Here is a 17,147-nt window from a genome sequence, read left to right on the forward strand (position 1 = left end):
ACTTATATGGGTTGCATCTTGCCATAGGAGTATGATGGGTCCTGACAGCTTCCCAGTTGAGAACCAGTGGATTAGCCTTCAAAGTGGGGGATTTGTTTCCTAGATATGATAATCAAAAATTGGGAAATTGTTGTAGTGTATTCTGTGATTAAGTAAAATGCATCAAATCCAAATATAAACAACATTAAACAGTTCAATGTATAACTCCAAATGGGTACAAGAGCAATACTATTTGCATTGATGTTTTGGGGAGGCGAAATGAGTATTTTGGAAAACTTCGGATTGAAGGACGGTCATATCCCAAAAGTATATTATTAGCTGTGATACAAATTCGTTGAGAAATTAGAAGTAAATGTTTTGATACATTGATCAAAATTCCCCCAAGTCTGTAATTTGTTTTTAACTAGACAAAGAACATGATAAAAAAATAAAGTGCAAACTGAAAATGAATCATAAAATAGGCCTGTATGTAACAACATTTCAGGGAGCTAGGTATTAGTTTAGCTTTATTTCGAGCACACAATAAAAGAATGTACAATGTGTACAACATAAAACAATGATCAGAAGAACAATGAGAATCAAACACAGATAAATCACTGGTGCTCGAAAAGGAGTGGGACCCTTTAATAACTAGCTTTGGCCCCTTTAATTTTGGACCACATGGATTAAGTTGTCCCATTTGTGGCTTGACATTTAATTTGACCTGTGAATAGATATGTTACATTTTCTGTAGGCTATAGTTACTGTTCTGCCACATGCAGGTTGATATACACACAATGCCATGTAGAAAGTATGCTCTGACACAAATAGGGAAAGCCAGCCTGTCACCCAGACTTTATAGACACTTCTAAGTAAATGGTCAATAAAATAGCTCTATATTAAAGTGAACTTAAACTGGGCTTCTGTTACAAGCTGTACATAGTAGTAGTGTGGAGTTAATAATAATAACCCACTCATTTATTTGAATGCCCAGATGAAGGTTCCTGAGTCCTTGTCTGCACTCTGAAGTGTAGGATGTTTTGCTCCTCATCCACAAGAACAGCAACACTAAGGTTCCCAACACAGTCGGACTAGATAAAGAACACTGGGTCATTATAGCCTCAGTGGTCATGAGGAAGAAAGGGAATGACTCATTCAAAATGAATGTTTTTATTTTGACTTGGAGCTGCTTTACGTATCTTCGGTGAGGTTCTGTTACACTGATGTGAAATCGCACTGATCATTAGGGGTGTTCTATGAATCTATTCCTAAGAGCCCACTAAAAGTTTATTAAACGCTAAAAGATAAACCATCCCAAGGAGAGGTCTTCTGCTGCTGCCCAGGGACAGGACTAAACACGTTGAGGCTACATAAGGCTCCACTTAAAATCTGGAAAACACTTCTAGCAGATATGAAACAGGTCTCAACTCAACAATGTTCAAATCCAGACTGAAATGACTCTTTAGAGATGTGCATATAACTGATAGTGCTTCATCGCTTTTAATATATTTAATGATCATATTTATATTTTATGGATTGATTTGCCGAACTGTGAGGCACTTGGAATTGCATTTTGTAGGAATTGTGCACATTTTGTCATATATGCCATGCACTCTCCGATGAGAAAGACCAAGACAAATATGCTGAGAAGAATATCAGGATAACTTAAGATCTCAACCACTGGATGAAAAGTGGACAAGACATCGGGGTCATCCTTGGTGTCATTTCGAGCAAGCACATGCATGCTCTATCCCTCTGCATTAATCCAAACATAGTCATAGGTACAGTTATATGTGCTGAGACGCAGACCCACCGTCATCCAAAGTCACCCTTGTGTTGTTTGGCCAGGGGACAGTGAGTGAGTCATACTGCTTAGCCACATAGTCTTGTCTGCTTTGTCTATCAGGCACAATGTTTATCAGCCTTCCCACCAGAAATATCTGATCAATCTTGTGTGAAACTCTTTTTAATAATACTGTACAAATATTTATTTGTTTAGAAATATAACATATTTCTTTGTAGGCGTGAGCCCACCTTCTTAAAGAGTGCTTTCAGCTTGCAGACCCTGCAGTGCTTGATCTTCATGTGTCGGTCCTCTCTTACGTGTTCTTGGTAACTATCTGTTTCATGGTCTCCTCCAACATTCAACCATGGGCCCCAAACTCCCCCATGGAGTTCAGGGTCGGCCAGAGGGTCATCTGGTGGGTTCTGGGCCACCACAGCTGTTTGGTTATAATCTGCCAGTCTTCTCAAGAGAAGCTTGACAATGTCCGGACGAGTTTCTGCTTGGTCTGATCTTTCATACGGGTCACTGGCAATGTTAAACAGCCACACAGACTTTCCCAATTCATTGCGCCGCTTCTCCAATCCCTGTTGTGCTGCACTCGGAAAATAATGTGGAGGTATCCAGTCCCCACTCCCAATATTGCCAGTCAGCAACTTCCAATCTCCAGCTCTGATAGCCGCTTTAACTCCTGTATCCCAAATTCCAAAACCATTCTGTAGAAAGGCCTTGTTATATGGCTCCTCAGGCCTCCTGGACACTGGGTCAATATTGAAAAGGATTTCTGTACGTGGAGATGGAAGGCCTTTACTTATGGTCTTCCAAACATCATGACCATCAAGTATGTGTTGGGACTGCGGGGCACCAGCTAGTCCTAATAAGGTTGGAAACCAGTCAGATACATGTATAAGAGCACGGCTTACCACTCCTTTACTAGTTAAAAGAGGACTATGAACAAAGCCCACAGCACGGATTCCTCCTTCCCAATAGGTACCTTTACCACCTCTCAGTGGCCAATTGCTGGCTCCAGACAACGGCTGTCCTCCATTATCAGACGAGTAGATCAACACTGAGTTTTTATATAGCCCAGATTGCTTTAATTCTTGGACCACCTCTCCAACCCCATTGTCCAGACAGCTTAGCATAGCAGAATAGTGACGTCTGAGGCGATTACTTTGAGAATCATAGTGATGCAAATATTGTTCTGGAACTTGCAACGGTGAATGGGCTGCCTGAAGGGACAGGTACAAGAAGAGGGGTTTGTGTCCATCATGATTCCTTAGTATCTCCTTGACTCTGTATAAAATAAAAGTGGGTAAATGGCCATGGTGCAAAACCTTTTTATACAATCAAATGTTACCTACCTTTCAATGTAGAGAAGGGTGGAGTAGTTACCACTTTTCTCCCAGGCAGGTCTGTTTCCATCATGGAGGTCAAATCCACACGCTTCAACCCCATCACAGCTTTGATAGGAGAAGTGGTCTCCGCTGCCTGTGAGCGTTCCCAAAAAACTTTGAAAACCACGTCCTGTTGGCAGACAACTCTGTTTGCAAAAGCCCAGGTGCCATTTGCCCACCATGTGAGTAGCATATCCAGCCTCTCTCAGGCCCTCTGGTAGAGTTGGGATGTCCTGGGGCAGGCACAAGGGCTGACGTGGACGAATGATTGAATGCTGAAGGCCGGTGTGAATTTGATAACTAGTCATAAATAAATAAAAAAACACAGAATAAATACAGTATATATATATACAGTTGTGCTCAAAGGATTACATACGCTGACAGAATGTTTTATTTATTTATTTTTGGTCCTTTTTCAGAGACTAATGAATGATAAGACAAGAAGTTTTTTTCACTCATAGTTAGTAGTTTTGTGAAGCAATTTATGGTCAAACAACTGAGTTTACTCTTTTTAAATCATAATGACAAAGGAAACTGCAAAAATTACCCTGATCAAACGTTTACATACCCCAGTTCTTCATACTGTGTATTGCCCCCTTTAGCTTGGATTTGTTTGTGGTATTTGTGGATGGGCCTCTTTATTTCCGCGGATGGTTAAACTGGCCATTCTTCTTGGCAAAGAGCCTATGCCAATATGTGGCATTTGTAATGGCTTTCTTCTGGTGACATGCAGCCTCCTTATTGTGCATCTTGAAACAGCTTTTTTTTTTTTGTCTAACTGACTGTGGTTTGGTTTCAACAACTACTGACTGATGCTCTCAATACCTTGGATATCTTTTTCTAAGGCTGTCAATAGATTAATTGTTTTAATCGCGATTAATCACTCTTTTTTTTTTTTCAAATAATTACATTCATTTCACATACTTCATCCAACATAAAACACTTACATTTAAAGCATGTGATTACTGATTGCACATTTCATTGACCAAATCCACAGTTTCATATTTTTGTGAAAAGCCCAACAGCTGATAACCGGGATCTTCAGCCATTTCTGAGACATTTTCTTTTGTGCTGAACCTTTTGGACAGAAACGGCAAACTTTTAGGTTCATGAAGTAGAATATAAGGACAAAATTAAAATAGTTTTTTGCTGAAATAGGATAATTAAATTAATATTGAGATTAATATTTTTTGCGATTAATGCGATTAATCACGATTAATGTCCCTACTTTTTCATAACCCTTTCCCTTTTTATACAGTTCAACTACCTTTTCTTGCAGATCCTGACAATTCAATTGCTTTCCCCATGTTTAAGAAAACGCCAGTGCAGCACTGGGTGAAAGATGCAAGGGTCTGTCAAGAGCCCAGTAACTCACTGACCTTTTGTACACACACAATAATTTATTTAGAAAAAACAGGGACAGTGTACAATGAACATTAACCTCAAGGGGAGAGATGCATTGTACAAGGTTAAAGCTCAAGTGCTAATTTCCACCCGTAGTCCCTGGGCAGGCTGATGTTATAGTAAAATACATAAAAACATCATGCATACATGGATAATGGCATTTACATTGACCAAGTTCATAATAGTAAAAGCAAATCTTCACAACAATCAGATAAAACACACAGGCATAGATCTGGTCACATGTGGGTGCAAGTTTGATTTGACAAGAGCCATTTCTTTGCCAGGCGTGAGAACGTGTAAGAGTTACAAACACAGATCACAATAGATCACAGGTAAGGATGCCTTTAGTAGCCATGTGAACCCCGGGTACCTCTGGGCATATACACTTTTGATCAGGGTCATTTTGGTAGTTTCTTTTGTCATTATGGTTTAAAAAAGTAAACTCAGTTGTTTGACCATAAGCAACACAATGTCTATTATTTGCAAAATAAAGTGCCAATAACTGCTCTTATACAGAAAACATTACTGTTCGAATATTAAATTAATCAGTGACTACAAATTAGCAAATCAGCTCTACTAAGAACAAATACTAATATAAAAATTTGCCTTACCGTCCGGTCATGAGCTGGCTGCGTGAGGGTGAGCAAATAGGCTGGACGTAATAATTTTCAAGAACTACCCCCTCTCTAGCTAATTGGTCCAACACAGGAGTGTGGATGTCAGACCCATGGTAACCAATATCTCCATACCCCTGGTCATCCACCATAATAAAGATGAGATGAGGACGCGCAGGCCTGTCTTCAAGAGTTTTACTCAAGCAGCTGTGATGACCAAGCAAGGTCACTCCAGACGCCAAGAATAAAACAGCATGTATCCCCATAGTCATTACTGAAAAGCCTGATGTGAAATCTATACTTCCAAGGGCTCTATCAGTGCATTATCTCAGAGTCGTTTTGATTTTCTTGGGATGGTGTAGATTTGATCAAGGACAATTCTGGGAGGAGTTTCTGTTGCTGGCAGTTGAGAGTTGGTAAAAAAAAAGTTGGATTTTTTGCACTGGTCTGCAACATTCCTCTAGGCTTGCAGGCGCCTCCAAGGATGTACAGGTCATGTGTAACATTCATATACACATGAGAACAGCCATATTAAGGGTTCATGCTAGCAGCATTGGCGTGGTATTAAAACTTTAATGGAACAACTTAGTGCATTGGTATACAAAAAAAAGTCAGTTTGATGGTCATGGTACTTGTCCAACCAGACAAAAAAAAGGAAAATAAACTTGAGTGCTGTCAAGTTTGCTCAGTTACACAGTTGTTTGATTAAAAAGGTGCATTATGTGAGCTTTTGAGTGACATAATAAACTACTAGACCGCTCTTAATGTCATCATTAATAATAAATAATGAATACATTTACTCATATTACAATACATGTAATCAAACATTCCTTTCTACATACCGGTCAATTAATAAATCCACTAACCAGTGCGCAGTGAGCACATGAATTAACATCCGGTGTTGTGATGAGAATGCATTGATTGCTGGGCTCTTAGCCCTCACCTCACAGGCATCTCCTTCCCATAACACGGAAAGCAAATCAATGCTTCAGATACAAGTCCATTTCCTAGGTTGTAGAAGCAAACTATTACTACTATGTCTCTGAGCTGGCCTGGTGTCGCCTCGGGGTCCCCCCAGAACAGCTGGAGGAGGTGTGTGTGGATCGGGAAGTCTGGGCATCTCTGCTGAGACTGCTGCCCCAGCGACCTGGCCCCAGATAAAGCGGAAGAAAATGGATGGATGGATGGATGGATAGAAGCAAACTCATGTTGCTTTACCCAGTGGGAAATTAAGCAGGTCTTTTCCAATGATAATAGAAAGGAAAGAAAATAGAATCTAAAGAAAAACAAAGCGAGAAGTTTCTGTATTCTGGTATCCTGTCAGTCTGTCAATGAATTTGTAGAATCACAACAAAAGTCTCACAGAGTTTATGAAGATTTCTGTTTCTGAGTTTGAAAATCAAGAAAGACACCAATGTTAAATAATGAAATAGACAAGCAGATGTCCAACAGTGGACAGTGGAGAAGCACATAGATAATTGCACATGGCTTCCCATGTCCTTGGGGGTTGTTTTGGAAAGAAAAATATCAGTAGGACTCACACAAAGGACTGAAGAAGTGAGCTCCAACAGAAGTAACAGGTGACAAACAAAAGCAATATTTTTTTTTATATTCCCCTTGCAGCATAACAGTTGCTTGGTGATTGTGAGAAACACTAAAGTTTGTTCTGAGTTGATTGCAGATGACTATGGTATTTGAATGATGTCTGGAGATTAATGGCTGGTTTGTCCAAAGGATTGCCTGAAAGACTTGCAGACGCTGCTGTAATAAGAAAGTGCTGGCAGGGAAAGCTTACATGGTGAGCATTTGTGCAGACTACGGGCTGGAGGTCAGGTCTAAGTGGGAAACGCCTCCAAAGGTGGTAGCGAAAGACCGAGCCAATAGGGCACAGCACGGTTTGGGCAAGGTATTGATTAATCACACTATCATCAAATAAATTAGGTGTGTGCCATTTGTTTCTATAATAAGCACAATAATGCTATTTCCATTCTATTATCATATAGTGTTGTAAAATAAAGTGTTCCTATCTATAACTGTACATAAAGCCCAAACACACATTCTGTGAAGCGCACTACTACAGCAGCAGTATCGCAATACCACAAAAACGGTTTTGTTTTCTTTGTTTGGTCATAATCTTTTGGGTGAAGTTCTTGGATTCAACTGTTATATGGCACAATGAATTAGATAACATAAACTTTACAAGTTAACTGTTTTTGTCAGTATAGACGGTCAATATTCAATATGGGTGTGACAAAGACATACTTTGCATTTCAGTTTTGGGACAGATGGTTTGTGTAATTGTTTGCAGGTGTGTGCATAATGAGTCAGTGGTGACAGCACACAGAGGTTATGAAGGGTCACCTGGCATCCTGCCACCACAGTGTGGAGCGGATGACACAGCACTCATCTCTCCTGGGACAGTGGGAGTCGTGGGAGCAGTGAGCTGTCACAAACTGAGGTCAGGGGTTCACTGTACTGAAGGGAATACATGCTGGAGGGAGAGCATAAATACAGGTACAATAGAAGTCAGTTCTCAGATCAAAAAGAGACGTCTGGACGCTCTCTCTAAACTGAAAGTGTCTTTTCCACATGTGCCAGTTCTTCTTTACAATATATATTTCATTAATCACCTTTGCTTCGAGGTTGAAGCTGAGTTAGTGCTACTGCCCTCACCACAACCTTCCCTACGAGTATACCTTAACCTTAATACTGCTTATATTCCATATGCACAATGGACTGATTGCTTTCCAATTTGTTTTTTATTTGTTCACAACAGTTAACTACTGGGGACGCAGCATGCACCCTTCAACCACTAGAGGGCGCAGATGTTACAAAGGAAAGTAATGTCCTCTGTAAATGTGAGTCGCGGAGTGTAGATGATCACAATTCAGTTTGTTTTATTTCATTATTTGAGTTACAATACGCTGTAGGTTGGGTATTAAAAAGAACAACAATAAACCTTTAAATACATAGAGGGATGTTGAGGAGTTAGTACATTCAAAACACAGACTGAGACCTTTAAAAGTGCCTGGCAGGGACAGAGCTTCGTTACTATCCTGAGGTCTGAAGACAGCTGCAGGGACAAGCTGCCAAAGAGAGCATCTATCAATGGTACCTTCCAGCTACATTGATAATAGCAACATCTTTCTTCCAGCACAAAGAGAAAGGCAGCATAATAATACTCTATTAAAGTAATTGGTACCTTCCACAGAAAAATGCAATGGAATAGTTTATGCTCTACAAAGTAATAAACATTACATTTTTTAAGTCTAATTCTTTAAATTCCTCACACAAGGGGACAATGGTGGGGAAAAATACAGTCATGAAATGAGTCCTCTGGATTTGACACATTCTTAAATGGTGCTAGGGCATCTTGTCAGGTGCAGACCACAGTGCAGTACCCAGGAACCAATCTCCAGATCTTCAGATCTTGCACTAGATTTGGTCAGGATTAACCTAATGATGGCTATTGTGCATGTTTAAGGTTGACTGTACTTCAGACTGTGACTACAAAAGCATTAGTTGTCTTCATGCACCTGTATTATTTTTTCTTTGGACTTGTATGACTGTTGGTGAGTGCAGGTCTGACCACATGAAACCGTGAGATTGGTGCAAATGAAAGTTCCTATTTCCTTGGTCTGTAAAAGAGCAGCGCTTAGATCCTATTTTTGGATGGGATATAAGCAACCCTGTGCCATTGAAGTGAGTGACAGCACAAGTGTTGCACAGGACCCTCCCCTTGCTCGATTAGTCGAAGCATTCCTCAGTGCAAGTGGACGCAGACCCCCATAATATTTCCCTCCACTACTCCCACCCTTTCCCCTTTCGGCATGAGCACACACGTGGGCATATGTTCAGGTGTGAGCATTGGCCTTGAAGCTCAAGTTAGACAGGAGTCGGCAGCCGGACAGCGTGGCAGGCAGGTCAGTGCTCTCTAAGGGGGCTCTGGCTGCTAACAATGGAGCAAACATTTTAAGATCCCCCCGGCAAAGGAAGAAGATAAGAGCAACAAACTAAACTACAAAAAGAAAATACTAAAAAAAGAAAGAAACAAACAATGGTTGCAGAAGAAGCGATAATCACTTTATCAGGTGGAGCACCATGGGGCTTCCGTCTCCAGGGAGGAGCTGAGCATCAGAAGCCTCTACAGGTGGCAAAGGTAAGGCAGGTGTTCTGTAGAGAAAAGTGAAATGTTAAATGGAAAAGTGGCATGAGCCGCTTATTGAAAAGATTATTCTGTGATAGTAATAGATCTCTGACAGTGACACACAATCCAGTTTATAATGGCTGAGTTTTAAGGAGCTGTGAAAATTGTTGTAATGGAACATTGGCACCATTGCAAGTTGTTTTGGGGGCAGATATGAGTCACCATCTTGTTTAGGGATGACATTCATGCAGCAATATACAGTATCAATGATTGATTGAACACTAAACATTCAAATTCAAGTCATTTTTTAACATTTTTTTTTGCTACAGTCTTTAATAAATTGCAATTATTGATTGACTAAAATTTGCGAATCCTTATTTCGAATAAAGTAACATTAATCCAAACAAACGTCTCACACAATGACATAATGTACTCAATAATTGACATAATGTACTCAATCATATTAATACACATAGAGAAATTATTCTGACATAATTCAAGTTCAGTCCAGCATTTGACTTGAGCAAAAGTACTTTTCCAGTTAGCTATATTTGGCTTAAGCAATGGGTCACTGGGTCAGCCAAGGTGTGTGTTTCAACTTAACATTCTAGAAAGAATCTCATACACTATTTTAGTGCTATTACCAGCTAATATATATAAAAAGTAAAATTCCCTGTGCTTTTTTTTGTACAAACAGAAACAGAAAACACATTACATTTTAAAAATACAGAAATGTTCATTGGCTGTCAGCCTCCTTTGACCACATTGAAACTTTTGTTTCATTATTATTAGTCATTGCTTTATCTTTTAGATCTAATTTAAAATAGATTTTTGGCAATGCTAGCAGACTGATGATATGCATAGAATTATTATTTAGGAGAAAATTATTTTTAGGAGAAAATGTGATGGCAGAAAAATAACATCAATGGGTGTATCAATCTATAGTAGTATTGGGGCTCTGATGCTTTGGGAAAAATAACACATTTCTTTTGATTGGAGACTAGACAAAAATTCCACATGAAACAAATTCTGTCTGACACAGGACAGCTGTGTCTAAGCACCTAAGACGGCATGCTTTCACCCTGTATGCCCATGATGTAGGCCAGAGAAATGTAACACTGACAGGTTTGTGCGGGCATGTCCCGAACAGGTGGAGCCACACACAGTGACACAGTGACAGTGTTTAGATATGCTCTTCGTTCTGAATGAACAGAATAAATATAGTAAATATAAAAACTGACTTGATTTTTTAGAATGAGCATGAAGCACTTTAAGGTGCATAACAAGCCAAGGAAAAATAAAGATGTATATGTGATTGATTATATGATTAATATTTGCCTGGTTGACATAGTAGTATTGATGAGTTCCATGAAGGTATAGCTTGATCTGTTGTTGCAGGTAAGGAAGCGCAGCAAGGCCTGCAGAGCTGGGCTTCAGGAAGCTGATGAGCTGGTATCAATAAATGACCAGCCATGTGGAACGTTATCTCATGCCCAGGCCATGAACCTCATCGACAGCTCTCCAGGTGCACTGCATATTCGTGTCAAAAGGTGAGCCAAAAACCTCTGAAGGATGCTATTAGATTCCAGTTGTTCAGCAAGATGATGTCGCTCACTGGTGAAACAGATTTAAAAAAAATGTTGTATAACATTTATTCTACACGTTTATTAGATATTGATTGTAATGATTTCATTTTGCAGAGTCCCTGCTGGTTTCCAGTCCGTAGTACTTGTAAACCGGGCACCATCTCCCCGCATTGACAAAGAGTACAGAGCAGCTCTGCGTGCCATGTCTCCAACTCATCCACACCACGCACCTGTCCGTGAGGTCCACCGCTGTCGGTCATCTTTAACCAGTGGGCTTACATCTCCACCAGGGAGCGAGGCTTACTATGGAGAAACTGACAGCGATGCAGATGTGGCGGGATATGAAAGACAGCGCCGTCAGAAACGACGAAGTCCAAGCAATTCCACACCAGGCAAACCATCTGGTCGAGCCTCACCTGAAGGAGGGGAGACCTCAGAGATGAGTGGCTATGACAGTGCTCCTGATGCACAAATATACCCTCCCCTATTAGAAGGACGAAAAGGCAATGGAGTCGGAGGAGGTGGTATGCCGGGGGTGGCACGGAGAGAGGTTATTTATCAGCCTCCAGGTCCGGGTATGTGGTCTTCTCAAACCTCCACAGAGACATCCTCCATTATCTCCTCAGCAGATGACCAGGGACCACGTGATGGAGTCCAAGAAGATGACAGTGGTTTCATTGAGCCAGCGAATGTGCCCTTAGTGTCTCCGGAGAGAGCCAAAGAGGCCATGATGCTCGGCTCTAGAAGTCAGCTTGTGCCAATGGTGGGGCCACTTAATAAACCTGTTGATGAGGAGCTATCAAAAACATACACGGAAAAAGCTAAGCAAGCCAGTAAGTTTAATATATTATACCAGACAAATACATTACATAATGAACAGCTATTATTTTCATTAGAATTAAGTTGTACATTTTTGGATTTTAGAAACACATCTTTAATATTAAGTCAAAAAAGAAGTTTTATTTTTACAGCCATTTCCTAAAAATCATGATTTAAAAAGGAAAAGTGAGCCACATTTGAGATGTCAAATTTGCAGTTAATATCTAACATAAATATATTTAGCATATCCAAACTAGATTTACAGTGTCCTTGACAAATTAACTGCCACATTCACATGCTCGTGTTTATAAAAAGACAGACAGTATTGGGTTCCCTGTGTTATACTTGACACTGTAACAAGTTAGAGGATATGCAGAACTTTAAAGTAACTCTGCCAACTTAACAAGCAATTACATAACCACCACAAGAGAAAAAGTATCATTGATATTCTATATAGCTACAATTTACAGTGAACTAGGTAGTAGACAAAGTATTACGTGTAATACTTTGTAAGATTCAAAACTAAAAGGAACATTCTTTCGTAGAATAGCATTATTTATATAATATAGTTTAATCAACTATATCTCTATTGAAAGCTAACCATATGGTAATGTTGCTGAATTGCTGTATGCTTTAAAGTGACTTTGTTTGCTGTTGTATATATGATTTACTCTAAATTACAAGTAAAATACATTTATCCATTGTTCAACTAATAGCTTTGGCATTTACACTCTACAGAACTGAACAGAGGAGACACAGTGCAGGACAAGCAGGTGAAAGAAGCCAAAAGCAAGTGTCGAACCATTGCATCTCTACTAACTGATGCCCCCAATCCACATTCAAAAGGGGTGTTAATGTTCAAAAAGAGACGCCAGCGCTCGAAAAAATACACCTTAACTAGTTTTGGCAGTGTTGATGAGGATCGCTTTGACGACTCACAAGAAGAAGATGGAGTGTTTCCCGGTAGCGAGTCAGAGTTTGATGAAGATGGTTTCTCCTCAGTTCCGGATCCAACTTGGGACAGTGACTACATTGATATGTTAGAGAAAAGGGCAACAGCAGGAACGGAAGGTCGTGGGGATGGGGCGGAAGATGCCCCAAGTCCAGGGTTGAGCGACACAACAGGAAAGGGTGCTCAGCTATTTGAACAGCAGAGAAAGAGAGCTGTGGAGCATGCCAAAAAAATAGAGGCCGCACATCAATGTGCACCTCCTCAGTCTCATGCCCAAGAACAGCCTGAAAAGCATCAGATAAGTACAAACATGCCCCTGCAAATGCACTCACATCTTCAACCACAGCCAGTGACATCATCTGGTCCACATGGTGTTCAGCAGGTGTCTCAGCTTCAATCTCCCACTTTTACAACAACCTGTATGGGGCCAAATGGGGAACTAACTCAGATTGTTCGAGGTCCAGCAAATATGATGGCATCACCATCTGTAGCACCAAGACCAAGCACAGCACCTGTAACAGTTCTTGCAAGTCCGGAACCCCTCAGTGAAACTCCATTACCAGAACAACCAGCAAGTAATGTGCTGAATCGAACGGCCCGGCCATTCACACCAGGATTTATCAGTATCCGCTCCGCAACTGCTCCAGTAACTTTCCGACCACCTGTCACAAAGACAAGTCAGAGGCCGGCCTCAGCTGCTGTGATGGTACCTATTCCATCAGCCTCTGAGGTTAACGGAAATGTTCTACCAGCTATGTCACATTTACCTATGGTACCCCAACCGCTAATTCCCCCAACTGCATCAAGAGGTTCTTTGGCTCCGGCTCAAGAGATTCCCAGAGCTCCTTATCAGCCAGTCTACTCTACCTCAGCACAAATCTTTCAGGCAGCACCACCACCCATAACTGCAGTCCATCAAGCTCAGCTTGTGTCGATTCCGTCTGTACCCACTATTCCTACAGCTCCACAAGTACACATACCCCAACCAAATCTACCAGCAATGCCCCAAACAGTACCTTGTGCTCCAATGGCCCCTGTCCACGCATCTCCACAGCTGCCTCCTGTGCAGTTCATGGCACCCATAGCCTCAGTGTCTGTGGTCTCACAGGCAGAACCTGTTCCACCAACCCCTGTTCCTGGACAGACGGGTCGCACTGGAATTTTATTGGATTCACTGAAACGGGGCGGAAAACCTAAACCAATGTTCACTTTACCAGAAGTTAAGAAACATTCACCAAACCCTGATCTTTTGTCTATGGTGCAGAACCTAGATGAAAGATTTTCCCGGTACGGCAGATATGGTCAAAGCTCTGACATAAACTATGAAGAATTAGATGCATCGAAGAGTGGTGATTTGGACAGGAATCCCCCACCTGTAGCACCTAAGCCAAAGGTTATTCATGAAACAACACCAATCCTACAGGCAGAAGGTAAAGGGGCTCAATTATTTGCCAAACGGCAAAGCAGAATGGGTATGTATGTGGTCGACACCCCACCTGAGACGCCCTATCAGCAAGAGATTTCCCCTCAACATTCAGATGTATTTATGAATCCCTTAATGAACCCTGACCTCTCTTCTCAATGGAAGTACACTCCAAATGTACGTGCGCCGCCACCAATAGGGTACAATCCTCTTTTGGCTCCCACAATACCTTCAGGCCCTCAGAGGGATATAAGGACTGACAGCAAAGACAGAGGCCCCCACGAGAGAGAAGGAATCAAGGCTCTGGATTTTATGAGAAGGCAGCCCTATCAGCTCAATGCTGCTATGTTCAACTATGGAGGCAGTGTTTCAAATCTGTCAGCTTTACCTTCCTATCAGGCTCAGAGGCAGCAGCAAACACGGCCTTATTCAATGGTAGGAAGTTCGTTGACTACACCCAAACAAGTTCCTGTTAAAACAGCTCGAGTCTATGAGATCAAAAGATTCTCCACCCCGACTCCCATGTCAGCTCCCACCCTGACGCCAAAGGTTATAGCACCACGCTCAGCCACCACACTGGGAGATCGCATAACCCTTTCTGGTACCACATCTCCCCCTCATGCTGTCCCGTTCACACAAACCCAACCACCTTTTGCCATGGCACCAGCAAGCAGAGCTACACCTTCAGCAGCTGTTCCGCCTTCAGTTGGTCTCCCAGGCCTTCCCAAGTTTGCTACTCCTTCAATTCCCCATCCTGTGCCCCCTTCTGTCCCCACCCCTTATACTCCAGTGGCATACTCCACAGGGCTCCAAGCAGCCAAGCAGTTCCAGAGTGCCCCTGAGCTCAGTATTCTGGCCTCTCTGCCCCCTCTTAAATCAACAACAGTGCAGGCACCCAAGCCACGCTTCGTTGCTACCAAAGGTGGCGTTCAGCCTCATGTCTGGAGGCCAGGTGCGTTTTGAGCTGTTGAACCAACTGATCGATCTACAAATTAAAGATTATGAAAGCTTACAAGTAGAGTAAAGCTGTGGCTCGGCTTTTTATATTTTTGTTACATATTGTATTTATGTTTGGTACACTTTCAATATTTCTTATAGGGTGTATCATCACTCATGTTCAGCTAAAATGCAATATAGTTAGACTGGTAGATAACTGTTCAAATAGTTTTAAAACAAAAGGTTTTAATTGAAAGCATTACTCTCAATAGATAGAGTGAGAAATCATTCTATAGCGCTATAGGTCACATAAATGTACTCTCACCTGATATCAAAGTGCTCATGTTTGATAAAAGTGTTTAAATGCTGAAATTGTATTAAACAAATAACAAAGCTAAATTATGGTTTTATTTGTCATTTTGTTTGTTCTTTGATGAGATATTTTCAGAGGGTTTCCAACTTGTAATAGGAAAAAAAAAGTAAGAGAACAAGGAAGTGGAGGAGGTTTAATTTGTGCTTTTAATACAAAGGGGCAACTACAATGGGGCTATGTCTTACCTGATAGGCATGATGCAGGAAAGTTATAAATGTGATCAATGAAAGAAGCTGGAATATGTACGTTTCAAGTTTATGTTTTAAACTGGGTATGTTGAAGAGTACATGGTACAGATATAAGAGATGGTTTTAATAAATAATAAAAACGATTATTTTTTTTGGTCTGATTTTAAGGTTTTTGTGGCATGCAGATGTAATTATAACACACATAATAATGAATGTATCTGTTCTCTTTATTATTTGACTGTTTAAATGTGTTCATTATATCCATTAATACTGCTTCAGAGAAATAAAGGAAACGCTTGAAAGTCATCGTCTCATCTCTAAATTAACACTGCCCCCTGTTGTTGAACATGCAATGTGATCATATAGCTGTCTTCAGCTTTAAAAGGAATCTTTTCACTGAGGTAAACCTTTATGGAACAGTAAAAATGCTTATGTCATAAAACAAAGTAAAAATGACTAGATGCAACAAGTACAAATTTAATTTGATTAATCATTTAGTGCAAACCAGTTAAATATATTGTGTGAGTGAGTGAGTGAGTGAGTGAGTGAGTGAGTGAGTGAGTGAGTGAGTGAGTGAGTGAGTGAGTGACTTAGTTAGTTAGTTACTTAGTTAGTTACTTAATTAGCTACTTTGTGATTGATGGTCGTCAGAGGGGCTGATGGCGCAGATTCATGGCAGACTATCCCAAGGCAGCAGTGGTAAATACTTAACTTATCACCACAAAGTGTGGAGAGTGAATGAAAAATGACCACAGTGTAGAGCTTAGAGCAGCTTGCCAAGCTTGTGAAGCACAAAACGAGTGTAGGTTTTATTACTTATTATATTTAATATGATTGTTTTCATTTTTAATAAATGGTTGAACAAAGTGGTTTTCACTGCTGTCTTTGACCCCAAAGTAGTAAGTGTTAAACACAATAATAATGTCCTTCTCATGTCACTTTGCAGTGAGTCTCTTTAAAATTAATTAATTAAAAAACCCAACAATAATATTTTAGGTATAACTAATAAACAGTCTTATCTGTCAACATACGTTTTTGATGTAAATGGTATTGTGAGAGTAACATTTCTCAACCTCTGCTCTGTAGTTAATTACGGCTGGGATAGGCTACAGTCAACCCTGTTTCAGTCAAAAATATGTGGAAAAAGAAAAACAGATAAATCTGGTCTATTTTGCTGCTGGACAACTACTGAACCTTTAGATGGTGCTGTGGAGCCAGTTTTCATCTGGTGCCTCTCTGGCACAGTGAAACTCCAACCAAACAGCCTCTTTATTGTTTGTGGTATGCTATTATTTATGGTATTTGGTTATAATTGTATAGAATCTGGCCATAGATGTTGCCATTAACACGGACTGAATTACATTACAAGTAAAGAAAACTACATTTTTGTTTGCAATGCAGCTCAGGAAATGTTAAAAATGCCAGCAAGTAGATACAGATGTCATGACACTTCAGATGCAATGTAAATTGTGTATGTAACCTTTGGCCTCTTGATTTTTCTCAGTGCACCTCAAGCAGCCAGAGTCCTTTGAGGTTATCTTAAAAC

General features: G+C 40.6%; 2 protein-coding genes across 2 annotated transcripts; one reads left to right on the plus strand and one right to left on the minus strand.

Moving 5' to 3' along the window:
- Positions 1-1,666: 1,666 nt before the first annotated feature.
- LOC306965691 (arylsulfatase I) lies at positions 1,667-5,750 on the minus strand. Its single transcript, XM_079560217.1, has 3 exons — positions 5,175-5,750; positions 3,127-3,459; positions 1,667-3,058 (listed from the first exon to the last, which is right to left on the minus strand). Exons 1-3 carry the CDS (start codon positions 5,447-5,449, stop codon positions 1,975-1,977), a joined length of 1,692 nt encoding a protein of 563 aa, XP_079416343.1. The 5' UTR covers positions 5,450-5,750; the 3' UTR covers positions 1,667-1,974.
- Positions 5,751-8,764: 3,014 nt separating this feature from the next.
- Positions 8,765-15,712, plus strand: synpo2la (synaptopodin 2-like a). The gene is made up of 4 exons (XM_079559606.1): positions 8,765-9,336; positions 10,723-10,874; positions 11,025-11,743; positions 12,468-15,712. The coding sequence occupies exons 1-4, from the start codon at positions 9,235-9,237 to the stop codon at positions 15,065-15,067; spliced, it is 3,573 nt and encodes a 1,190-aa protein (XP_079415732.1). The 5' UTR covers positions 8,765-9,234; the 3' UTR covers positions 15,068-15,712.
- Positions 15,713-17,147: the final 1,435 nt, after the last annotated feature.

Source organism: Gobius niger (genome assembly GCF_951799975.1).
Source record: "Gobius niger genome assembly, chromosome: 7".
Classification (NCBI taxonomy): domain Eukaryota; kingdom Metazoa; phylum Chordata; class Actinopteri; order Gobiiformes; family Gobiidae; genus Gobius; species Gobius niger.

What these genes read in the sequence shown, in the direction of transcription:
- LOC306965691 (XM_079560217.1), bottom strand. Translation starts at nt 5,449, where the DNA reads ATGACTATGGGGATACATGCTGTTTTATTCTTGGCGTCTGGAGTGACC. An exon ending in AGCCAGCTCATGACCGGACG is followed by an intron (nt 3,460 to 5,174) that starts GTAAGGCAAATT and finishes ATTTATGACTAG; the next exon opens with TTATCAAATTCACACCGGCC. An exon ending in ACCCTTCTCTACATTGAAAG is followed by an intron (nt 3,059 to 3,126) that starts GTAGGTAACATT and finishes TATTTTATACAG; the next exon opens with AGTCAAGGAGATACTAAGGA.
- synpo2la (XM_079559606.1), top strand. Translation starts at nt 9,235, where the DNA reads ATGGTTGCAGAAGAAGCGATAATCACTTTATCAGGTGGAGCACCATGG. An exon ending in CTGCATATTCGTGTCAAAAG is followed by an intron (nt 10,875 to 11,024) that starts GTGAGCCAAAAA and finishes TTCATTTTGCAG; the next exon opens with AGTCCCTGCTGGTTTCCAGT. An exon ending in GGAAAAAGCTAAGCAAGCCA is followed by an intron (nt 11,744 to 12,467) that starts GTAAGTTTAATA and finishes TACACTCTACAG; the next exon opens with AACTGAACAGAGGAGACACA.